The sequence below is a fragment of the Lissotriton vulgaris genome, chromosome 7 (assembly GCF_964263255.1).
Source record: "Lissotriton vulgaris chromosome 7, aLisVul1.2, whole genome shotgun sequence".
NCBI lineage: Eukaryota > Metazoa > Chordata > Amphibia > Caudata > Salamandridae > Lissotriton > Lissotriton vulgaris.
The window spans coordinates 708,497,262-708,524,239 of record NC_141695.1 but is presented as its reverse complement, the minus strand read 5'-3'; the positions used below and the strand labels follow the sequence as shown (position 1 = coordinate 708,524,239).

General features: G+C 46.2%; 1 protein-coding gene across 1 annotated transcript in view; it reads right to left on the bottom strand.

Annotated features, from left to right (window-relative positions):
* Nucleotides 1–26,978, bottom strand: part of APOH (apolipoprotein H) — a 410,334-nt gene that overhangs the window by 277,365 nt on the left and 105,991 nt on the right. The window contains exon 2 of the mRNA XM_086930939.1: nucleotides 9,143–9,319. Coding sequence (XP_086787065.1) covers nucleotides 9,143–9,319 — 177 coding nt within the window. The remainder of the gene's footprint in view (nucleotides 1–9,142; nucleotides 9,320–26,978) is intronic.

The window sequence follows — 26,978 nt, the reverse complement described above, 5'->3', positions numbered from 1 at the left end:
TTGTAGGATGGACTTCGGCTGTGGGTCTCTGCAACGTCTGGAGGGTATGGAACCCCTGAATGGAACAATACACACACATGTCGGCCGCTCATCATACCCACTCTCATATAGATCTTGTCCTAATGCCCGCCACAGGCTGCCAACTGGTGTCAGGAGCGGAGATTCTGCCCAGGGAATCTCCGACCATTCCCCCATATCTCTCCGCATTGGGTCTCCCGTTGCAGGATCTAGAGCGGTCTGGCGACTAAACGCTTGGTTCCTGCAAGACTCTGCATTGGTGGAGTCCCTCGGCCAGGAACTGCGTCACTACTTCTCCACTAACACAGGCTCGGTCCCCTCGCAGGAAACGCTCTGGGAGGCTGGTAAGGAGGTGGTTCGAGGGGTGGCCAGGGGGCTAGTCCACGCTAAATGCGCAGACCAAGTCACCCAGCTGGTACACCTGGAGTCCCGGGCGGTACAGTTGAAGCGTGCGCAGCTGACAAATGGTACTAACGACTCCTCTAGGCAATTGGCATTGGTCCGGGACAAGATTCGGCAGATCTCCCTGGAGTCGGCCAAAATGCTCTGGCGCTCCTTGGTGGCGCGTATCTACGGCTGGGAGGACAAAAATTGTAAACTTCTCCACAATCTGGTGTCCTACCCCAGGACCAACCGTATTATCCAGGAGATCCGGGTAGCCACAGGGACCCATCAAGTGACGTCGTCGGCCATTGCACAAACTTTTGCGCACTACTTTGCTGCCTTATATGCAGTGCGTCTTCCAGGAGCCTCTCTAGCTGGACTATTGGAGGAGTCCGGTACCCATCTGCCCTGTCTCCACCGAGAAACCGCTAATACCCTGGACGGCCCTCTCACCCCGGAAGAAATTCACGGGGCCATCTACTTGTTGCACTCTGGCAAGACGACTGGACCTAACGGGTTCCCCCAGGAGTACTACACCACATTCTGAGATGACATGGTCTCCCATTTGACTGAGCTTTTCCACCAGGTGGTCGATGAGGGGTCCTTCCCGTCTGAATCAGATGTGGCAACCATTGTAGTCACCCCGAAGACACAGCCGCCCTCCCTAGACTGCTCTGACTATCGCCCAATCTCGCTGATTAACACAGAAATCAAGATCTTTGCTCAGCGACTCCTGCCCTTCCTACAAGATCTGGTCCACCCTGATCAATGTGGGTTTATGCCTGCCTGGGGCACCCGCCATTGTATTTGCCGCCTCCACCTGGCGCTGGCCCACCGTCATCGGCTGTCCTCATACCTGGCGCTGCTCCTCGTGGACTTCGAGAAAGCCTTTGACACAGTGGACTGGGGGTACCTGGGTGATGTTCTGGAGAGGATGGGATTTGGCCTTCCCTTTCGCCGCCTGATCAGGGTTCTTTATAATAGCCCTAGAGCCCGTGTACTCGTTAATGTTGAGCTTTCTGAACCATTTCCGATCCGGAGAGGCACCCGTCAGGGCTGCCCGCTCTCACCACTTTTATTCGCACTACTGATGGAGCCCCCGACTACATCATCTAAGTTACGCCTGGTCCAACTTTACTACCTCCAAACAGCGTACCTCACCCCGGCACGTCTCTTCCGAGCCGGCATGAGAGACTCCCCGGCATGCGTGCGCTGTGCCTGTACTCCAGCGGACTTCTATCACATGGTATGGTTGTGCCCGGCCTTGGAACCGTTCTGGAGGGGGGTGGAACTCGAGCTCACACAGGCCTTGGGGTGAGAGGACCCCCACGACCCGAGGCACTTGTTGTTGGGGGTGTTTGATGGCTTAGATGGCTCTGGGGCTGACAAGCGTTTCCTGGGGACAGCTGTGGCGGTGTCGAAGCGGGACATAGCAGCGAGTTGGTCCCAGACTGCGGCCCGCCGCTGCGGAAATTACCATCATGAAGGTCCATGTCTTGCTATGTCAATGTGGTATATGGAAGTTAAAGTAACCGCTCAGGGTGAACTTACTATGTCTGTGATGTCGCCAAGGAGGGGGAGTGTTGTATTTGTTTGTTCCAGAAAAACTCAATAAAATTGATTATCAAAAAAAAGTCCTGCGGAATATACTGCCATTTATTCCTTTATCACTTAGGAAAACAGTGGTCGGAGCTCTGGTTTTGTCTAGGGTCGACTATTGCAATGGCCTGTATTTAGGGGTTGACAAAGGACAGATCACAAAACTTCAATCGCTTCAGAATGCAGCAGCTCGGGTTCTGCTTGGTTTACCCAAACACCACCCCATGTCAGCAGTGATTAAGCAGCTGCATTGGCTTCCAGTCCAACAGAGAGTGAATTTTAAAGCCCTATGCTTATTGCACAAGGCCATTTACGGAGGTGGGGCTGTGGATATTAAAACCCTATTTTCTATATACCAGCCCCAACGCTGTCTCAAGTCTGCCAACACAGGATTGGTATGTGTTCCTAGAATAAAAAGAGCTAGATGGGGAGGAAAGGGGTTGTCTTACCAAGCATCCATCTTGTGGAACTCCCTCCCTGTGACAATTAGGTTAGAATCCAACAGGGCCTTATTCAGGAAACTGATAAAGAGCTGGCTCTTTTCAAGGTCCTAAAGATCCATTAGCTGCCTGTATCATACTCACCCAGTGCAAAGACGCCTCAGCAAAAGTGCGCTTTATAAGCTCTTCAGTCAGTCAGTCAGTCAGATTGATGCCAAAGTAACTCCCTCAATGCCCAGGTGTTCTGGAGCCCTTCGACTCCCTGACTGGGCTGCTGTTCTGGGTCTCTGCCACACATGGAGGATATGGAACCCAAGGCATCGACAATATATACACTCTTTGGCTGCAAATCATTCCCATTCATAATTAACTCATAACTTCATGCCTGCCCCCGATTGTCAAGCCATTTATCACACCCAGATTCTTTTTCGAGGTATATCTGATCATGCTTCTCTCCTCCTCCATTTGGGTTCCCCCAGTCCATGACACACGTGGCATCTTAATACTCAATACTTGGTATCTCAATACATGGTATCTCCAAGAACCCACCTATGTCCAAACCTTAAATGAAGAACTGCAAACGTACTTCCACAATAAGTAGGGCTCCGTGGGCAGCCAGTAAGGACACTTTACAAGGGTTTGCCAAGGGTTGTATTAGCATGCAGGAGCACTCCCTTCATATCACTCAGTTAGACGCAGGTGCCCTACGGTTAGAGAGGAATCTCAAGGCAGATTCCTGTGGCGATACTAGCCAACAGTTACATCTTCTATATGGAGAAATTTGCCTTCAATGAATGGAAGCTGAAAAGTATCTTTGGCGTGCCATGATCGCCTGGGTTTATGGATGGAGAAACAAGAAGGGGAACAGGATTGTGCCAGAAATCATCTATGAACATGGTACCTCCTTTTGTACCCTACATGATATCTCACTGCCATTTTCCTATTATTATCATCACGTATACACAGCTTCCCCCTGGAAGAATTGTGGCCTATGCCGCCCAAATCCTCAGGGTTGTTCCACTCCCTCGCCTCACTCTGACTGAGGCCAAAGTATTGGACGCGCCCTTTTTGGCTCAGTAGTTTGGGGCTGCTATGTTGAAGGTGGCTCCCGGGAAAACTTGTCTGTGATGTCCTGACCCCACAACTTCTAGCCCTCTATAAGATGTTGAAGAATGTTGTGCTTTCCCTACAGATATAAACACTGCTACAATAGTGATAATTCCCAAAACACAACCTCCCTCCCCAATATGTGCAGATTATCGATTGATAGCCCTCATCAACGGGGAGGTTAAGATTTTCATGACCCTTCTGGCATCTCGACTCAGACAGGTTCCACACACATTGATACATCCTGATCAGTGCGGCTTAATGCCAGCCCGCAGCACAAGACATTGCTTTCAACAGCTTCATGTGGCCCTAGCCCACCACCACCTATTGCCTCCTGACTTAACCCTGTTTTTCATTGATTTTGAAAAGACTTTTTACACGGTGGACTGGGACTACATTTGGTTGGTGCTAAAATGGGTCGGGATTTGATCTTGCTTTTGTGGATTGGTCCAGGCTCTTTATTCCAAACCTAAAGCGAGGGTCCAGATTAATAGTGTCCTCTGCGATGTTTCCCCATTGGTCAGGGCTGTTCTCTGTCCCACTCCTCTTCGTGCTTGTGATCGAACTATTTACGCAACTCATCCACATTTATGCACAAGGCTAAGGATGGAAATAGAGTGATGGACACAAAGATCGAATAGCCTTATATGCAGACAATGTTTTGCTTTACTTGGAGAACCCAGCGGTGGCTGGTCCACGATGTCTCCACTTCCTCCGTTGCTTTGGGGAAGACTCGGGCCTTAGGGTGAATCTATCCAAATCAGTACTGGTGCCGCTGACCTTCTCTTGGGACTGCTTTGACTGGCAAGACACCATACCCGTTCATTGTCTTAGCTTTAAATACTTGGGCATCTCAGTGGTGCTGTACCCTGAACCCACCTGGTCCCTTACCATAGAGTCCCTGGCACAAAAAGCTAAGTCTGACCTTGCGAAATTGCAATCCCTTCCGTTAAATGTCATGGGCCACATAGCTCTATTCAAAATGATGATATACCTCGCTTTCTTTATGCCTTTCAAAACTTGTTGCTATTCATACCGCAAATGTAGTTTCAGGCCCTGGATAAAATGACGACCTCCTTTCTGTGGAACAGTTCAAAGGCCCAACTGGCATATGCACACTGCAAACTTTGCCCTTACAATGGTGGCCAGTGAATGGCTAACCTATACCTCTATTATTTAGCCTCACATCCATGACTGTTTTGATGGGGGATGGTCAGACCCCGCCTACTGTTTGGAATTATCTCTTTCGGGATTCTCTCAGATTCTATCCATGCTCTATGGCTCTCCCATTCCCAACTCTACTCCGTCAGTGACAAAAACTGCCTCCAGATCTGCAGGGCAGCTCTGCGACACACTCATTGGGATACTAAACTCACACAACAGACACCTCTTTGGCAAGGTACTTGGTTGAGGGAGGTGGCATCACTGCATGGTTTTGGGCACTGGAACCTGATTGGAATATCACAATTCTCCGATGTCTTGAGGGGGACACAGATGTGATTGGTTCAAGCACTGCAAGTCAACTACGATCTGGCACCTGCACACCTCTATAAATATCTTCAAAAAGATGGCTTGTGGTTCTGTATTCAGACTCTAGTCCCTTCCATTTGTAATTGGCTGGTCAAAGGTGAGTACCTTAGGAGGTATACAATTTGGTGTTGGAATAAATACTGATTTCTTCCTTAATCCAGTATCTAGTTTGATTGTGTCTGTTCCATCGGTGAGGCATTTCAGGGGTACTGTACTAAACATATCTGCAAGTTCTTTCCTAATGATGAATATGTCACCTGGGTATGTTGGTACAAACCCCGTTCCTTTATTGAGAACCTGCAGATCTTCACAATGAGTCTTTCCACATATACAGACCAAACAAGGAAATTCAGTAACTAACTGTAGTATGTGAATGTTGTGTGGTTCTGCATGCAATTCCAAAAGCTTGCTTTCATAATGATGCTGCCTTACCCCCCTCTTCTGTAGCCAAGCACAACCTCAAACAAGCATTGGCAGTCCAGTAGGTCTGGCCTTAAAGTGTAAACGTATAGAAACAGAGACGGTCACAAATGCTGCTTTCATGTGTTGCATGAACAAATGTTGGTTAGCACTGTAAAGCCAGGCCTATTGGCTTTGCCAGAGCATGGAAAAAATGTAGCGAAAAACGTTTGCTTTTGGTATAGAATGAGTTTATGAGATTGGTAAGGGCAGGTCTTCGGTTTACACAGTTGGATCTTTCTTGACTCATAGATAATGCTTCCTACTTTCTACACTACATTCAGGCTCTAGAGCAGGGGTATCCAAACTTTTCTGTACCAAAAGATACTTATGTTCAATGAAAATCATCCCAAGCTAGTAATATCAGTGACGTAGTTGTGGCCACCCCATCCAAGATTGTCAGCAGTCATCACATCATTGCATTAGGCAGGGTTACAAGCAGTAGTACCCTCTAATAGGGTAATACATAACATCCATAGCTGCACTCCCCAGCAGCAACACAAATAATGGGAGTATCAAATCTCTCTAACTCAAATAAATACCTTAAACACATTTTGAAAATTCAAACTTTTTACTCCAAGCACCAGCTTATGAGTTCTGAAAACACACACATTTTCATCATGAATATATACTTTTTTATTCTGGCAAGCAAATAGTAATTTAAATAAAGCAAACGCAGGGCTGCACACAGGAGAGCTACTTTCGAGAAACTGGAGAGCCACTGGTAGCTCACGAGCTACTCGTTGGAGACGCCTGCTGTAGAGTGACACACTAGAGTTTCAAAATTCAAAAGGGGCAAGGATCAATCTTAGAAGGAAAAATCGGAATAGCAGGAAAAAAAACCTTATATGGGAACAATCCAATCCAGCAGCTAAAGAGCAGGAGTAGGAAAAATGAAGAAGCTGAAGAGGAAATGAAAGTTTAAAAAGGGCAGGAATTCCCAAGTGAGCAACTAGCAGGAGCTAGCGTTGTTATATATGGAGTGCATAGAGCTCTCCCAAATGTTATCATGAGGTTGTGGGCCTAATCACCTGGTCCGTCAGCACCACAAATCTGCTCCACCCTGGAGGACCCAGGAATGGTGGTGGATTTTCAAAGCTTTAGAAACTCTGAAATCTTCCCCTTCTGAAGGTAAAAAGATGCCAAATTAGTATAGCACTGTCCCTGTTGTTTGTTTGTGTCTATACTTGTCTGATGGATTCCAAAATTTCACCTGTGATATTTCCCCTGCTCATTTGTAAGTCTTTTGTGTCCATTTACCTCCCGCAATATTGAGACTGGCATTGTTTCTGTCAAGCGTACAGTCCATGAAACGATGGTGTGTGTGAATATATTGCAGTCATGCCATTACCAATCATAATTTCGAGAAATGCTTTTGAGTTGGGCATTCTTTCAGATTAAATGCAATACCTGTTTTCTGGCATTATCGAGAATATCTGGTGCAATCACATATGCTAACCTAGGAGTAAGAAAAATAGGGACGAGTATGCCTCTTTAGCGTAAAGGCTATGCTGACATATGGCAACTTATCTGTTGATGTCAGGGTGGCCCAGTTGCCACAAAAACAAGGAAAAGTAAAATGTACAAGTAACAGAGCTGAGCTACAGGGCTGGTCCTAAGCTGTGGCTATATGTGGTAGCAGTCTAACTTGTCACTAGCTCAAATTGCTCCTCAAAGCAGCATATTGGGTCCAGCTACCAGAGGAGGTGGTGTCAAAATGTAATTTTCTTAGGGTTGAAAAGTACCATAGCTCTAGGGGGCTGGAAAATACCAAGTTACAAATGTTGCTGCTTTCTTTTGTACTTTTGTTGGAGCGGAAACGTCCCGGATCCCTCCATGCTGTGCTACAGATATGTACATGAGGTGGACACTGCTCATTGTCATGCAGGGGAGGCGTGTTAATGTGATGCAGGACACGGTAGAGCCCATTAGCTCCCTACTGCTGCTTTGTAGCAATTAGGCATTGCACATGCAGGTGATCAGGACCTTGAGACGTTTTGGTGGGATGGTTGAGGTAGTCTAAGAGGCTGAAGGTTCGAGCATAGTGTGGAATATGGCTGGTTTTGCAGGTACTCTGTGTCCCTGACAGAGGAGCAGAGGTACAGCTATAAATGTAGCGGCTGGAGATACGTTGAAATCAGGTCTTGAGTGGTCCGCGGAGTCTGGTGTCTCAAATAGTGACTTGGCTAGGGAAGCTGGGCTGCGTAGAAAGGTGAGGTGTTCTAATAGTGTGCCTCGAGTGTCTAGTGCTTGTATGTGTGGGAGTTGGTACACTGGAGTTAGCAGGGATGGTGCCACTCTACTAACTGTTAATAGCAAAGTTTATTCACCTTCCCATGCATGCCACACCTCTGGATTCAGGCGAGAGACTACTGATTTGAAGGCTAATCTCCTGCCTCCTGATTCCTGCAAGGAGGAACCCGATTCAGAGTTTTGTAAAACTACCATGAATAAAATTTGTATCCCTATCACTCACACTAAAATTTACCCCTCTAAGAATTTCCTCTGGCATGAAAGGTTAACACTTTCCCTTAATTCTTGTCGAAGGATATCAGAGCAAGCAACAGGCCTCGACATTTTAATTTTTGTCAGTCTTACACAAGCACAAAGAAAAGCAGAATGTAGAAGCCTGTTTTTGTTTGTGACAATTTAGAACTATGGGGCTGATTAGGAAGTCCGCCCGCCATCCTTGCAGTGCTGGGACCAGCCGCCAGACTTGGGGCAGTCCCGCACAGCTAATTAGGATGTGACCGCGATGCTGGCGGTCGCATTCCGAATTGTTGACATTGCGGCGGGTGTTGCTGTAAAGTGGTATGTCATGCATTCCCATGCACAACTTGGCAGGAACCACGCGGTGCCTGCCACCTTGTGCATGGGAATGTAGGGGGTACCCCCCAAGTGCAATCCTCCCCACCCCAGGGGCCCGCAATGTGTCCCCATTGCAAACCCCGCCAGCCTTTCAATGGCGGCATTGTCGCCATGTAAATGCCAGTTTCTGCACACATCCTAATATGGATGGCGGTGCCTGGTAGGCACTGCCACCATATTAGTGGCCAAGTCTGCCCGGCCGGCAATCGTAACGATTGCCGACTGGCAGAAAAGCAGCGAACGAACTTTGCGTCCGCCGCGATACCCCCGCCATAATAATATGGCGGGGGTAAATCAGGTTGGGATGGTGGGCGGATCACCACCGCCGGGCCGGCAGTGGTGATCCGCCCGCCATCCTAATGACCCTCTATGTTTTTGTTTGAGCTATGCTATTAAACTGGAGAAAATGAAATGCTGATTGTTTGTCACCATATATATACCAATAGACCCGATTTAAGAAGATTGCGTCTGCTTCAAAACGACAGTGGGGAAAATACATTATCCCAACTATTTTTTTTTTAAAACCTTCTACTTGCCTGCTCCAAAATGTTGGCATGCATGACTTCCTGCACACTTCCACCGCAGATTTGCCATGTTTACGAAATCCCACTGAAATATTCATGGGTCAAGATTCTCCCCATTTCTAGTGATAGAAAGCAAGTCACTTCCATATTCCCTGTCCACAAAACCTGCAGATGACGTCAAGCCATCTTAGGTAACAATCATGCTTTTCATACCTGCGCATTTCAAGGTGGGTTTGTTCCATTCGCCGCTGATTGGACAGATCATCGTGCGCTGGCCGCTGCGCTGTACGTAGCCTGGCTGGCAGGCGTATATGATCTGTTCTCCAGGTTCATAGACCCTTTTCTCAGGCTCAGCCGCAGCAAACTCCACCTTAGGAGGGTGTGGACATGCTGAAAGAGAGATAACACCACAATTCTGCAATCATTATTGACATCAGGTGTTGGCATTCATGTCCTTTTCAGAGATTTTAGTTAAAATGCTCCGCACTGCTCCGATTTAAGGTCTCAAGTCAGAGATGCGGCAAGCACAAGGTGTGGTTTTAAAAAAAATTAATTCAACTTATGTCGACTTACCTGATCCCCACCCCGCCTCACTGCTCTTACCTTTGCCGGCCACCACTGATTTATAATAATTTTCTTTACCCCTCGTTGATAAAGCATCTTTGCAGCGGCGGTGCCCCGTTAGAGAGGAGGAGCGTTGCCTCCCTGCAGGAGAGCAGGAAACATGAAAAATAAAATTGTAATAAAACTTATTCATTACCATTTTATTTTTTTGTGCTGGTAGCAGCCAAGTCTGAGGGTGGAGCAGAGTAATGTGCATTTCAGTTTAATGTGTGCATGTCACTTTGGCTGGCAGTCTTAGACAGCTGGGTGGACAAAATGCACAGCCCCCAGTGCTTCAAGGAGCGCCAAACCAGCCTGCTCCAGCCAATCCTAGTGCTTCTTACATGCTGCCTGAGCAGCATGAGAGTAGCATCACGATTTTGTACAGAGGAGTTGCTGGCTGGAGCTCTGTGAGCCTGTGGTGCAGAGATGAAGATGAGCACCGAGTATGAGCCAACAGTTAATCTTTTTTTCTTTAAATTCTTTTAACTCTCTGACAAGCAATGTGAGAAACAAGCTGTGCTTTCAGTCTCAACTCCAAAGCTCTCAACTGTGGACTGTTATAAAGAGTTTAAAACAGACCACGATTAAGAGCTTTCGTGCTGAGCCTAAGTGCACTGCTGGTTTTATTAGTGCCCGTCAGTGGGTTAATATTCGTCCATCGCCCTACCTGTTCTAAATGCCGCTGGCCTCCACTGCTGCTTGTAGGGCAGTCCTGTTCGAGGAATACTGTCAGGTGATTAAATAACATAACATGCGTTTGGAAAGCATAAATCCACCTTGAAAAGTATCATGGCACTTGGATAATGGATGTTTAGTGTTACTCAACTCAATGGTAATCATTTTCTTGACCCGGAAAAGATGAAAGACTGAGTGAACCACTGAGATTCCAACCTGTGGCCAGGAGGTCAAATACAGGTCACTGGAATGGGTGCATTAGACCATGGAGCATTAGTCAAGACCCTACATGAAGAAGTGTGTTGATCATACTTTGCTTTAGTAGTATATGTTGCCTATCTTTACTGAAAAATATTGGACTTCAAAATTATTAAAACATTTTTGAGCTTTTCATGCTACATTACTCATTCCTACACTTCAGTATCAAAATGCTTTAGGAGGCTAGTAGCTTTGCCAAATATGTGACAAGTGCTAATATGCTAAGGAGTGTGCAGCCTGAAGCTACAATATTGAAACATGTTGCGGGTGTCAACATCTTGTTTCCTCATTCGTATAGAGCAGCATATTTGCAGCCTTGCTCTGAGCAGGTATGAATACTGTCCTATGAGGCCAACCCTCTTCAACGCATGCATGATCCCTGTAGCTATCATCACCCGCTCCGACAACATAAATGTCCTCTCCTACACCAATGACACGCAACTTATTCTCTCCCTCACAAAAAACACCCCAGACTCGGATCAAGTTTAATGCCTGTATGACTGAAATCAGCCACTGGATGAAGACCAACTGTCTGGAGATGAACTCACAGTGAGATCAAAATCATGAAGTTCAGGAAATGCATTTCCCCAACAGAGCTCGGACCGACACCCACCCCACCACCCACACCTAGACCCTTGCAATCGTCATAGACAGCAAGCACAACATGACTGCTCAAGTCAACGCTGTCACTGTCTCATCCTTCCATACCCTGGAGATGCTGAGGAAGATTTTCAAATGGCTCCTAGTCAGCACCCGCAAAACCATCACGCATGTCCTCGTCAAAATGAAGCTGAACCATGGGAACACCTCTATGCTGGAATCAACAAAAACTCACTAGAGGGCTTCAGACCTTTCAGAACTTGGCGGCTAGAATCACTCTCCACCTCCCACGCCACGCCACAATCACACTACACACACCTAAAGGAGCTCCACTGGCTCCACACACACAAACGAGCACAATTCAAACTCCTCACCCACACTTTCAAGACACTATACATAACACTGACCCGGCACACTAAAAAGATTGCATCTTCTTTCACTAACCTCAGCTCATCTGGACTCCTACTTGCACACATCCTGGAAAACCAGATCTAGCAGGTGAGCCTTCTGTATTGCTCCTAAAGCTTGGAACGAGCTGCTGAAACACATAAGAGCATCCTCCTCACTTCTTGAATTCCACAAGAAGCTGAAGATCTGGCTTTTTGAGTAGTCCCACTAGGCCCTAGCTTTAGCTAGGTTCATGCCTGCTTAGCGCCAGGATACCCTCTCGGGGTATACTGTGCATAACTGATGATTGCCAAAAAGCATGAAATGAGCATAATGACATGTCCTGTATTTACTGAGCACTATTGCACTTCACAACTTCTTGAAAGTAACCTGAGAATGTCACAAGAAGTTTTCAATAAATGTTATGTTATGTTATGTTATGTTAGGTTACATATCATTTTTAAAGCTCAACATCCACCCAAGGGTATATTGGTGCTGGTGAGGTCATAGAGTGGGTGAATAATTGAAAAGGTCTGATCTAAGCTAGGTTTATCTAAAGGCTTGCTTAAAACGCCATGTCTTCAATGATTTCCTGAAGGGGGCCAAATCCGTGATAGTTCAGATATCTATAGGAAAGGCATTTCACTCCTTGGGCTTATGTACTAAGAACCTTTGTCAACCTGCCCTTACTTCCTTAAATCTAGGCACTACCAAAATGTTGGCTGATGCTGAGAAAGAGTCCTTTTAGGGGAATATCGTGTTAGTCTGTCTTTCAGAAATTTAGGGGCCACTCCCATTAAAGACTTGAAGACTAAACAGCAGACATTAAATATAACATGCTGCTTAATAGGGAGCCTGTGAAGATTTTAAAGATAGGGGGTTAAGTGTGCTCTGCGGAGTAGTCTGATCAACATGACTGCCGCATTCTGAATCAACACTAATGTCTTTAGTTCACTATTGGGAAAGCTAAGATATGCACAATTCTCATAATCCAGCCTGGAGCCAATAACAGATGATATGAGAGACTTTATGGCATCCTGAGTTTTTATTTATTTATTTAATTACATTTTAATCATTGTAGGACTTGGCCTTTTTGGCTAAAGTTCCCTAAATGGTTTGCTTTCCCACTAGACCATTTTTCTGTCATAGAGTTGCCAATTTAGATGCTTTGGGTGCTTTGCCACTGCTGATCAGTGTTAAAGTACAAGTGTTCCCTGTGTAAAGTGTAATGGTAATTGGTTGACCATGATTGGTATGTTTCCCTTACTAGTGAAGTCCCTGGTGATGTGCACTGTGTGTGCCAGGGCTAGTAATGGAAAGGTGCGTGGAGAAAGGAACCCAGGCCTGCAGTGTTGGGCCTGCGCGCAGTTTGCTTGTTGTACCGACAAATGCAACTACTTGTCAGACCTTACTTTCCTTTTTATGTAAACAGTGGGCACCACTGTGGTACGTCCCGGGTAAACCCTGGGCAGGGTGCAGTGTAAGTAAAAGGCAGGACATATACTGAGGTGTGTGCTATGTCCTGACAGTGAAAAACACTCCATTTCGTTTTTCACTGGTGAAAGTCCATCCTGCCGGTAGGACAGAATGGGGGAGGCTGGGTATTTTTCCCATAAGTTTATAATGGAGAGTTGAGGTTTAGTATGTAGGAACTCACAGTGTCATAACACATCATTCTATGAAAGTGGTTTTGTCACTGTGTGTTCAGAAACCACTCTTTTAGAAAGTGGCAGAGTTTTGTGCTTTAAGCATTTTGTGTGTCTCTGGGAATGTGGATTGACTCTCTGGATCTGAGAGGGGAGAGGAGCTGGGGGAGGTCTTGACCCAGGAATGGGTTGAGATGGCACCAGACTGACCTGCATTTGTAGGTGAAAGAGAAGCCGTGGGAGGTGAAGAGGCCTGGGTTGCTGCCATAAAAGAATTGACCCATCTTCTGCTGAGTGATTAAGGATCCAGACCCCCAGTATCAAAGGGAAAAATATGACACTGGGTGGGAGACACCCAGAACTGATTTAGGCAGGGGCAGGGACCCTTGAGCACAACAAACTCCAAAGACATTTAGGGGTATAACTATGAGAGCTGAGACCCCTGAACGTTGGAATAGAAATGTATTAAGACTGAAAAGGCTTGGATCCATTTTGTGGTCAAGAGGAACCTCTGCTAAGGAAGGAACAACTGAAGAGACTGCTGGGAAGGACCCACCCTTGCTTTGGGATCTGGGGCGGGTATGCAGTTTGCTGTTTTAACCAAGGAAGAGGCTTTTGGGACTGTGCTTTGTGCTCTGGATCCCCCTGCTTGAGGAGGATTGTACTTTGTGCTGTGTCTTGTTTCCCCAAGAGCCTGAGGTGAGCTGGTTCCCTGTTTGGAAACACAGCAACATAAGTTTACGGAAAAGTTTCAAGTGACACAGTGGGCGCATGATGTGGCAGCTTGAGACCCTCGGAAGGTGTGCCCTGTGATCTTGGACACACAGAGGAGTAGTGAGACTCGGACGCGCTGGGTTTGTGTCGTGGTGCACAGGAGGCGATGGTGAAGAGCGTCTGGTCAATGTGTGCATCGAAGGTGAAGTGAGTCTCGGACGTGCTGGGTGTGTGTTGTGGTGTACCACAGGTATTGGTGAAGAGCTCTGGGTCAGCTTGTGCATTGGAGGTGAAGTGAGACTTGGACGCGCAGGGTGCGTGTCATTATGCACTGCAGGCATTGGTGTTGAGCGCCTGGTCAGCATGCGCATCGGAGGTGAACGGAGTATCAGACGGGCAGGGTGCGTGTAGTGGTGCACAGGAGGCGTTGGTGAGGAGCAGCTGGTCAATGTGTACATCAGAAGTGGAGTGAGTCTCAGATGCGCGGGGTGCGTGTCGGGGTGCACCAGAGGCGCTGGTGAAGAGCACCTGGTCAGGGAGTGCACTGGAGGTGAAGTGAGGCTCGGAGGTGCGGGTGCATGTCCTGGTGAACCTCAGGCACTGGTGAAGAGAGCCTGGTCAGCATGTGCATCAGAGGTGAATGGAGTCTTGGACACAAAGGGTGCGTGTCATGGTGCACAGGAGGAGTTGGTGAGGAGCACCTGGTCAATGTGTGCATCGAAGGTGAAGTGAGTCTCGGACATGCTGGGTGCGTGTCGTGGTGCACCGCAGGCATTGGTGAAGAGCGCCAGGTCAGCATGTGCATCGGAGGTGAATTGAGGCTCGGATGCGCAGGGCGCGCGTGGTGGTACACCACAGGCGCTGGTGAAGAGCTCCTGGTCAGCGTGTGCATTGGAGGTGAACGGAGTATCGGACACACAGGGTGCATGTTGTGGTGCACAGGAGGCGTTGGTGAGGAGCGCCTGGTCAACGTGTGCATCGGAATTGGAGTGAGTCTCAGACATGAAGGGTGCATGTTGTGGTGCACCGGAGGCGCTGTTGAAGAGCGCCTGGTCATGTAGTGCACCAGAGGAGAAGTGAGGCTCGGACACCGTGAGCGTGTCAGGGTGTGGCCGAAGGTGTTGGTGAAGAGCGCCTGGATATCGGGCACCAGAGTTGGAGTAAGTCTCATTGAAGCAGTGTGCGTGCTTTGGTGCAACCTGGGACTGTGGAGATGATCGGCTGATCATCGTGTGCACCGAAAGAAAGTGAGTCTCTGCACACGGTCTGCATGTCCTGGTGCCTACTGAGACAGCAGGAAGGAGTGCCTGGTGAACGTGCACTCGGAGTAGATATGAAGTCCCATCAGCGTTGTGAGTGTGGCTTCGTGCCAGAGGAGACCCTGAGGGTGCTGTGGTGAACGTGCACCCGGAGGAACATAATCTCAGAGGCGTGGGGTATGTGTGCCCCGCAGCCGCCTGAGACCTTCCTAACAGTCGCGGCCTGACCGGCAGTCTCGGAGGTGCTGAGCTGCCAGGCCGAGCCACTGAGGCACATTGAGAAAGTTCTGCACGGAAGGAGAGTGGGGTTGCGACCCCAGGTAACGTGGATCACAGCCTGGGCAGGGTGGGGGCTCGGATGGACACTCTCTCGGCCTCTGAGTCCTTCTGGCAATGTGAGCCTTTACTTCTGCTCAGATTGGGGCCCGTACTGACCAAAGGAGTGGCAGTACTGGGGCCAGAGTAAGAAGCTGTACTTATGTCATCGTTGATACGTGTGGGGCGCAACTGTTATCGAAGAGGCTGACTGTCGTAATACACATTGCCAATATTGCTGCTATCGAACTGCCGGACTGTCTTATGATGCCTGACATTATTTCTGCATAACGAAGTAGAAAATTATAGCACTACGAATTGCATTATTTCTCCATTGCAAAGTACCGGATTGTAGAGGCCCGCATTGCATTATTTCTTCATTGCAAAGTACATCATTGTAGCTACACATCGCATTATTCCTTAATTGCAAAGTACATGATTGTAATGGTCCGCATTGCTTTATTTCTTCATTGCAAAGTACGTGATTGGGGTGTGATGCATTGCATTATTCCTTCAAAGCGCAATACATGATTGTAGCGGTACGCATTGCATTATTTCTCCCATTGCAAGGTTCTGGGGTGTATCATTACACATTGTATTATTTCTCCTTTGTCCAGCACAGGATTGCATTGTTACGTAGCGCACTATTGCTTGTCCATTGCAAAGTATGTGATTCTAGCATTGCAACCAGCATAGCATTTTGAAAGCGGTGGTTGGGATATGAACCTACCAGCCAGCCAAAACAAATTTTACCCTTTATTATATGTTGGTTTTTGTATCGTGTGATCTGATCATATATCTTTTTTTATAAAGTTTATACTTGTTTTATCAAACTCGTGTGGAGTCCATTTGTGGTGTCACCAGTGGGTTGCTCTGAGTGTGGTTGCACATACTGTACAGTCGTGCCTTGGAGATAGGCCTGGCTGCTCGTGCCAAGCTACTAAAGGGGTGAACAGGGCTATCTCAAATGGTGTCCTTACTTGGCCTAACGTTGAGGGAGGAGTCCCGGGACTTGCATTTGGTGACAGCGGTGCGGGACTGGGACTCCGGCTCCCAACAATCATATACTACAAAGTATATACAAGAAGCCAACATATGCCACATGTATCAAGATAAATCACATTTGCACTAAAGTGTCAGTATCGCTTGTGCAAACATTCGAACCCCAGGAGTAGAGGATATACATAATCTCAGCAATCTAAATCATTAGGACTTATCTGGTCCCATCAGTAAGTGAGACGTAAGGGGCTCCAAATATCTTTTGGTCTTGAGGTCACTGACAATTCCTCAGCAAACTGTTCCTTACAGTATACCATGTCAGTAAGCCACTGTTTAATTTTGGGTACAGCTCTTTTGCCCGAGTGTATGGCAACTCTCTGTTTTGCTAACAGTAATGCCATTGTTACTAACTTGCGGTGGGCTGGTTGTAGATACTTAACTAGGACAATCAAGCCCATCTGGGGAATGCAATCCACCGGCTCCATTACCATGTTTGATGGAGCTTTCACTAGTTGTGCACAGAATTGTAATTGGAGCACACGGCCAGGCTCAGGTTAGGTGATTGCATCCTGAGTACCCCAAGGATCCTCACTCATCCCCACACTCTTTAACATCTACATGGCTCCTCTCGCAACCATTGTGATAAAACACGAACAGGGCCTACACCAAGCCCATCCTCTCCCTTACCAAGGAACCCACACACAGGTTCCAGGAAAAAATGAAGGATGCGCATCCTGGATGAGCAGCAGCTGCCTGAAACTCAACTCAGAGGAAACGGAAGTCCTCGTCTTCTGATCCACCCCCTCCCTGTGGGATGACACCTGGTGCCCCCCCACCCTTGGCAACCCTCCCACACCCACGGATCAAGCCCTCAACCTCTGCATCATACTCAACTCCTCCCTCACCATGAAGCAATAGATCAAAGCCGAATATTCCACATGCCTAAACACCCTCAGCATACTCCGCATGACCTTTAAATGGATCCCCCCCCGAATCCATAAAGACCGCCACCCACACACTCATAAGCAGCAGACTGGATTACGGAAATGCCCTCTATGTCTGAATCAACAAATCTCTGCTCCACAAACTCCATACCATCCAGACCACCGCAGCCAGACTTGTCCTCAGCATCCCAAGACAAGACCACATCACCCAGCACCTAAGAGACCTCCACTGACTCCCTGTTGAAAAGAGAGTCACTTTCAAGCTGCTCACTGATGCCTACAAACCCCCCACAACACCAGACCCCAATACCTCAATGAAAGAATCTCCTTCTATGCCCCCAAGAGAAACATCCGCTCTGCTGACCTTGCCCTGGCTGAATTCCCTCACAATTATAGAGCCAGAACAGGAGGAAGAGCCTTCTCCTACATCATGGCTAGGACCTGGAACGAACTCCCCCCACAGCATCAGACGAATCCCCACACTGCAAGCATTCAGCAAGAGCCTTAAGACCTGGCTCTTTGGCTGAATCTGAGCTGCCTGAATGTCCCCCTTGCCCCCAGCACCTTGAGACCTTCACTGGTGAGTAGTGCGCTTTACAAATCCCTGATTGATTGATTAATTGATTGATTGAGTTAAGTAAGTTTGAATCTTCCTGATTGTTTTTAGTAAGAACACACACTTGGACATCACTGCACTAATGTGCAGCCTAAGTGACAGATCTTGGTCTAAACTAATCCCAAGACTCTTCACCACTGGTTTTGGAGCTGGAAGAGTTCCCATATCCAGGGACCAGAAGGTGTTAGTCCACAGTGTGGGATTTTTGTCTATCATCACAATCTCAGTCTTTTTCTGCATTTAGTTTCAGGTGGTTTTGTCTCATCTAGCTAGAGATAAAGAGCATCATGTTCCTTAACTGAACTTGTATTTCTTCCGTGGTGTGAAGCTGGACTAGGTTCAACATAGTTGAACATCCGGCACCCTCTTTCAACAGTTTCCTTGAGGAGCTGAGTGTATATATTGAAGTGGTGGGGAGATAATGCAGACCCTTGTGGGACCCGCATTCAACCTTAATGCTTTAAAAGGTTTTAGTTGGACTGCCTGGGTATTGTTTTCCTAAAGTCAGCCCTCCATAGTCGATCCAACAGTATATTGGGGTCGACCATATCAAAGGTCGCAGACAAATCCAACAATATCAAAAGAGGACTGCATCCATCATCTAAATCCCCTCGCAGATCGTGTATCACTAACATTTGTACGTGCTGTAGTGTGGTAGAAACGTAGCTTGAAAGGGTAGGAGGTCATTGGAACTGGATAAAAAAGAACTCATCGTTTTTGCCAGTATTTGTTTGCGCAATATGATTAGCAAAGAGGTGGGTCGAAATTTGTTTAGGATTTTTGGGTCGTCCCCAGGTTTCTTTAAAAGCAGGATCACAATGACTTTTTAAAAAATTTTCGGGAACCTCTCCAGCTTGTCCACTCCCTCCTCTTCTTCTGTTTGGTCTCTCTCCAGCTTGCCCACTCCCTCCTCTTCTTCTGTTTGCTCTAACATTATTAGAATGATATTATCGGACACTACAGGTACTAGAATGGCTGGGGGTGTTAGTAGATGTGCAATATAAAAGACAAGAACTAACATGCTGCGGAACCTATGAGTCAAGAAAATAGGATTGTTTTATGTGCACCCTCATTCTTGGCTAATATTGGTCCAAATTGACTAAAGGAATATCGTTTTTCCAACCTTACCCTGTAGAAGTGTGAATACTATTTTAATGATTATTGGCAGAAGTATGAAATTTGAGTCAGGTGATTGATAGTGCTTATTGAACAGTATTGGACTGAAAAGATTATGGAAAATACTTTTGGATTTCACAATAAGCGTGATGCACCATTTCCCTCAACTGACAACATAAATGTACTGAGATTTTCCAGATCTGATAAGTATTTTGAAGAAGCCCAAACTGTTTCTATTCTGATTCCTTGTCCTGTACCCCAGTTCCTGTATGGCATGAACTATGTAGTCCAAGCCATGCAGGAACTATTTTTGCATTCTCATTGCGGTGCCCGTTTTCAGGGACACCCCTGTGGGACCTCCGATAAAAGCGCACCAGACATGAGGAAACTCATAATCTGGTGGGCGGTGCTACCGTGGGTTTGGAGGTGCAGGCTGCCGGCTTGGCGGTCCCCTCCTGCACCGCTAAACTCGTAATTGGGCCCTTAGAGTCATTGAGCACACACAGCTTGACTGGGATGATATTGCTGAGTGGTGAAGAACAGGCCAAAGCAGCAAATATGCGCTCAGGAATTTTGGTGTATTAGGAAGAGAGGTTAATTTAGGATCAACAAGTGTACTTTCTAACTGGATGAAGAACACAGGTCAGGTAATCACTTTGCAATGCCCATGCTGGGAAGCTGGGGCAATCGTGTTCTTGAAACCATGAATAACACTGACACAGTGGGCTGAGTACGATGTCGGGCGGACGTGGTCTCCTGACCGGCAACATCCGGTCAGTGGTGCCGACACTCCCATTACAATGCGACCACACATGGTACGGTCGCATACTCCAACTTCCTTATGGGAGCTTGTGCTGCGGCTCTAAGCTGGGAGTAGCACAAGCTCCCATGGAGAAATGGGCACCTGTGTAAATCCCTGCACCACGTGACAGCCACCTCACGGTGTCTGCCACACGGTGCAGGGATTTAAAGGAGGGCATAATAGGTGCACCTCAGATCCCCAACTGGAGCATGCAGAGACATGGGGGCCCTGCTAGAGGCCCCCAAAGTTGCTTTCCGACAGGCTTTTCATGTCGGAAAGTCTGACATTAAAAGCTTGTTGGAAACCAACATCATAATCCCCACGGCGTAAATGCCGTACATAGGGGATTATGAGCGGACTCCGACTGGCGCCAGTTGGGAGCCAGTTGGTCCAACCGGCAGGTTTGAAATCTGAACAGCCTTTATCATAATAAGGCTGTCAGATTTGAAAACTATGATGTGGGTCAGAGGCTTTCCGACTCGCATCATAATTTCCCTCAGAATCTTTACAGGTATCCCAGCTAGCCCTACTTGGCCTCTATAGTGTTTGAAAGAAAAACAGGATCTTGTCAGGACCTGTTCTAATCCCATGAGCCTGCTGTCTCCTGGGAGGCAGGGAGGGCTTCCATCTTTCGATAAAGGGGACACAAGGATGCCAGGGCGGAACCGTGGGAATATATTATGGACTTTTCCAAGGAAGGCAGGTTCCTCAGGCCCGGTGCTATGGGTATGAGAAGCAGCACCCAAGTTCTGACTGCACCACGAAAGTCCATAATGTGTATAATGCACAAGTAGGACAAATGTCTTACCTTCAAAAAGGGCTTACAGTGGGATGAGATTTGGTCACAAGGATCAAAGTCTTGAAGAGATTCCTCGGATCTAGCCTTTCTGTGGCTAATCATGACCTGTGAGAACGAAAAATAGATGTCTGTGTTGCTTCCCCGAAGAGTAGGTGAGAGCTAATTAAAGTTGGTGTGGAATCTGGGTGGATAGCTGTCTTATAAAATCAGAAGAGGTATTGTGTGATTAGTCTGTATGTTTTTCAGTTCTATCTATAGTGTTATCCAATTTACAACTTAAAGCTTTTCATCTAGGAGACGTCATTCGAATTGTTTGCATCTTGACATCATGCATGTGTTAGCAGGTCGTTGCAACTCTCTAGATGAGTTCTAATGAACTTGTGTTTTCCATTCACTAGCCAATAAGAATGACTTCCAAAAGAGGAATAGGCAACCCACATTCAGACTGATTAAAAAGGTTCTGGTCATGTATGAGGCCAAAGTATATTAGTACGTGTCCAGGGCTGCGGGAAGGATTTTTGTTCCCTAGGCAATGTCAGATCAGAACAAGCTTTATTCGATTTTATTCATGTAAAATCACAAACACAGACACAACAATTAAAAACACATTATCTTGCAAAAAAGTTTATTTGTAGACGTACGGCACAGAAAATAAAAGAAGGAGGAACCGCGATTAAATCAATGGCTCACGGAATTAAGTCCATCACAGAATATCAAAAACACATGTCCATGTGATGTTTAAATATAAATGGTCTTTCTGATACTCAATATAATTTTAAAAAACAGGCAATTGCATTGGTAAAACATTAATTGTCTAAAAATTGCAAAAATAAAAACGCCAGTCAGCATTGGGTCCACCCCCCTAATCTTAAAATTGGCTGAATCCACCTCGACCTTTGCTTTTTGTAAAATTTGCAGAATACAACCACGTGCATTGAAGATTGCAAAGACTGATTATCACATGGAAAACAGCATAGCTCTTTTGACCGGTTATTTATTTCGGGAAAACTTATCAAATGGTAAAAGTTCCCACAACTAAAATCGGGTCAAAACATATCTATCAGACCCACTTAGATTGTACAGTATATACTGCTCTATAGTGTGGTTAGTTAAAATCAATTGGTGCCGTTGTACTGTCGGGTTATTTGCTCTAAAGTAAATCTGTTTGCCTCCAGGTGAGTCATGCAAATTCTTTTGAACTCCTTCCTGGAGACAGAGTTTATGGATTCAGGGGAATTATAGTAATCAGGGTGCCCAAGGTCATACATGAAGTTTTCTATGTATTTTAACCAGGCAATGTTAGTAGCCTGGTCAAGCTTCATGCTGTCTTTAATAATATCTTTGTTAAGACCAGTTCTGGTAGAAGTCCAGATTCTATGCCATAATAAAGCAGGATGCGCTATAATGATGTCCGTAATATATGGAACGCCTAATTCACTATGGCAATTATAAACAGAGGTACTCGCTGGGATCGGCAGGAGCAAGTTTTAAAATGCATTTTCATCTCTCTGAATGGGTAGGGAATCATGGAACCCCCACACGCCTGCCCCATAGGTAGCTATACTCAGACATTTAGCTTGATAGATCTGCAGGAGCAGCACTGGTGGCCTTCTACCCAATTTATTTGCGAAGTTGGTCACAGCTGCAGTCGATTTCATGAAAAGTAAACTCCTACTTTTAACAGCCTGAAGCCAGGACCAATTAGAATCGAATAAAATACCTAAGTAGGAAAATGTCTTGGTAGATTCTACCCTACTACCCCCTATGGACATGCTCCTGCATTTCAGGATACCCTTCCAACACGTAATTATGTAGGTTTTAGTGGTGTTCAATTTTAAGCCAAGATTGTCCATATATGCAGTGTAGGTGTAAAGGGCCTTTTGTAAGCCTATCTGCGTGCGGGCCATCAACACTACATCATCCGCATACAGAAGGGTAGCTATAGGGCGTTTATTAATAGATGGCATGTCCTGCACCTTTTCCACCATTACTTGTTTCAAGGCATTTGTGTATAAAGTGAACAAGACCGGTGACAGGACGCAGCCCTGTCTAACCCCCCTTTCCACCATAAACGGTACAGTGCATTCTCCCATGGTTCCACATTGGATCTTGGCTGTCGCCACACTATACAGCTACCTCAGAAACAGCACCAACGGGGGATCCACCCCCATGTAAGTTAAAATGTCCCAAAGTTTACTATGTATGACACAGTCGAAACGGCTGTGAGGTCGACAAATGCTAGGTAAAGTCTCCCTATTTTACCCTGTGTGTATTTCCCTGTTAAAATACTAAGATTAAGAGCTTGCTCCATAGTGCCCAACCCCTGACTAAAACCATATTGTACATCTGACAAAATGTTTTAGTCTTCTGCCCAATCTTGGAGCCGGTTTAAAACAATCTGCCCTGCTATCTTCATCAAAGAGTCCAATAAAGATTTTGGGCGATAGAAGGCTGGCTTTTGCCGGTTGCCTTTCTTAACAAGCATTGAAAATGCAATAGGTCTCGCCTTTGATTACGTTAAAGCCATTTGCTTTGCTAATGGTATTGTATAGGAAAGCAAATTGATTTAACTTAATAAAGGGCAAGACCTATTGCACGTCACTAGCAACCTTGTGTTGTCTCTTTGGTGCATTGTTCTTTTATAACTAGTGATAGTTCGGGAAAACACTTTGAAAGTTTTAGGGTTGATGTTGCATCCACGCATAATTCTTGCTGTGGCTTTGCATGTTGCGTGTCCCTGGTGATCACACCGCCTTTTCTGGGGGAATTGAATCTGGAGGCATCAATATGCGTGATGGGCTAAGACACAGCGCTATGAGTGTGGGGTTGCAAGCAACGCTATGAATGGTAGGTTTTGCTCCTTTTGATTGGTAGTTTACTTTATGGGTTCTTTCTCGTCAGCTGCACCCTCAAAAGACCAGAATCTGCCAATTTACCATTCAAATCAGCAATGCAGTATTCTAATCCAGTGCAAGAACATTTTCGGGAAAGTTTCACTTTCCCAAGAAATTGTAATGTAGTGTTTATATGTTGTAAGTTGGTATCTCAACGCATTTCCGGCGGCTACTACCATGAGGACGCAGATGAAGGCAAAAACACCTAGGAGTGTTGCAGTAGTGCGATTGTGTGCAGGGCCCGCCTTTAGTATGTGTGAGCTGGGCACCCGCCCGGGGTGCATGTCAACAGAGGGATGCCGGAGCATCCTGCAACAGGCTTCTTCCGGTGTGTCTCCAACCATAAGGGCATTTAGAGGTTGTTTCTGGAGGCTGCTGTTTCTTATTTTGACTGTTATTCTATTTGTGCTGTCTTTCCCATCCACCTCGTTTTGGTTTTGCCCAGGGCGCTCTCTAAGCAGAGGCCACCTCTGATCGTGGGGGTGGGAGCAGCACCGTGGTGAGTTAGGAGGCAGGTGTGTAAGTGGGGAGTTTGGAGGCAGAACTGTGATTGGCGGGTTTGGAGGTAGAGTTGTGACTGGAGGGCCCAATGGCAGCACTGCAATTGATGATGTAAGAGGTAGTACCATGAATAGTGGGTTAAAATATATATGAGGAATTTGAAGATAGCGCTGGGTTGAGGGAATCAATGTGATTGTAGCAAGCACTGTTAGTAGCACTTAGTATTCTGGGGAGAAACGTGAGTAGTGAGGACATCAGCACTGTGGTTATGACTAGTTTTAAATCCGAGGACAAGAATGTGGGTTTTTTGAGACAGGTCTAAATACGATGGGTTTAGAGCAGTGGTCGAAGTGAGGGGAAAAAAGTAGGGGAACTGTGGGTGGAGAATCAGAGGGCTGGAATAACCCAAGGATTGGATCAGTGGGCGGAGCCAGAGGCGTGGCCAGAATGCACAAACATCTCAAATTTTAGTATCTGTCTGGCATTTCACTGCCCAGTTTAATGAACCAATGGATACACATGAATATTTAAGGTTATGAGTTACTGAAATTAAAATACATTCACAAAGTGGGATATGCTTCTAATCACAGAATGTCCTAAATATGATAAATTGTGGAAGGCCAAGATATTTGTCTCCGAGCCATGGAGTTTCTGTCATCAGCACTTCTCCCTTTTTCCACAACAGCAGTTCAAACATGAATGGCAAAATATCCTACTTTGCAAATATTTTCTATATAATTATGGCTTTGCCATGTTTGCCTCATACTGCAAGATCTACTGCATGAACTGACCATTTAAACTAATAAATTGTTTGTAGCTCAAACGTATCAAAAGTTAATAAAAAATGTGACGTATTGCTGCGGAGTGGATGGCCTATTGCAAAGGTTGGCTGATCACCTTTCTCACTGCTGCATTTGTATGTTACACTGGTACTAATAGGGCAAAATCTTTCCAGAGACTGTTAGCATGAGTATACATGTCAAAATAGTAAAATATCAGAAAATATACTGCATTACGCTGCAGCCCTTTTAAAAATGCATAACTTAGTCAACACTGCCGCATAATTCTGTCCTCCTTTGCTGCATAATTAATTCCAGTGGCCCCCCAGTAGGCAGCCCATGTTAAAAGTGCTTGTGAATGAAACAGAGAGACTGTGAAGTTTGCAAACTTAGTTTGGTATGCGTGCAAATCCTTTATTGCCAAACCCTGGTGAGTTGCAGCTACTACTGCTGAAACAAGGCCAATGGAGGTACCTATGGGTGAGGCAGACTGGCCTCAAGGGCAGGGCCGGCCTTAGCACTGCTGGTGCCCTGTGCATTAATGTTTGTTAGTGCCCTCCAATGACCACCTCTGCCATGGATTCCCTCACTACCACCCTTTAATGGTGCCCCTCAAATCTCCATAACCACACTCTCACTCAGATGCATTTAATTTGATTTACAGCGCCACTCATACCATTGTAGGGTGTCAGAGCACTTTACATCACACACATTATACAGAGACAATCAATATGTGTCTAAATCACTGTATAGAAAATGTTTCATAAGACTAAGAACTACAAGGTGTAGGAGTCACATGACAACCATACTAGTAGGCTGTAAAGTTTAATAGTGATTGGTCTGGAGAAACGCAAATTCAGAATTGAAAACGTAATACCATGGTTGAGGGTTCTCTTTAATAATCAGAATTGATATCTGTCCAAATGAACACCTTTTGCAATATTAGGATAATCAAAGACGGGGGGAAAAACGTAAAGCACTAATTTATACCTTGCAGTTTGTATGCAGCTCTTAGATGACAGTTAATAGCTCACTGTTCTATGTTAGGATTTTAACTTATAAACTGCAAATAACTAAAGGATCTCTCTGACAAAAGCAGTAGCCCACAGACCTAATTATATCATGTGCATTTTGTAATCTGCATGGTACATGTTCTTTGCAGCAGGCACATTAACCCTCTGAGCTACCTTTCAATGAGTCACAATTTCCACTAGACAAAATTCTGATCTCTCTCTAGGAAGAACATTAATCACCACCAGAGTCATCATGACATTTTTATTGTTGCCGAAAATTGCTGGAGGGCAGGAAGGAGGCATCAAGCGCTTTTAAAACCATAATATACCTGCAAACATAATGCCTCCACCTAAATTCAGCACCGGGTGCGGTCACACTGGTTGCACCGCCCTAGAGCTGGCCCGTCTCAAGGGTCCTGTGACCTCAGTGACAGGGTCACTGTTGTTCTGGGGTGTGCTGCTTCGTGGGCCTGCCCGCAAGACTGGAGTGAACTTCAGTATGGATTGTGGTGGACAAGCCTTGAATGTTAACCTACACTTGTCATGCTAGTGTCCACCTGCTGGTGCTAGGACACCAGGGCTTCTAAGGTCTTGCGAAGCCTTATAAGGTCAGCAGGGGATTGTGCTCTCTCAGGAGAGTGGTCTGGTGGACTTGTCATTAAGTCTGAACCTGGTTCCCCAGTTCCAAATTAAGCAGCTCTAGCCATAGTGCCACATCCTCTCCCCCATTGAACACCAAACTGCCTCACTGAGAAAAACTCACACTACAACCCAATTGTTGCTGGCTATAAACACCTGGATGCGGTTCAATTTAAATTACGCACTAGACAAGAGGAATATGCGGCCTACAAAAAAAAGTAACAACATCCTGGAAAAAGCAAACACTCATAGGGAATGCAAAATGTAGCAAACCATGTGAAATGTAAGCAGGAACAACATGGTTACCTTAACGCTTTTACTATTCAGAAATCAGAGAGTGTTTTTGCCTGAAAAGGTAAGGACATGACTACAGGGCCCTGACTGGACCCATTTCAATGTCCATTGCTTATATCCTTTCAAAACGTAAGCAGTATGGTAAAAAGACCACATCCATTGACACAGAGCCGCAGTACACATTTTGCTTTCC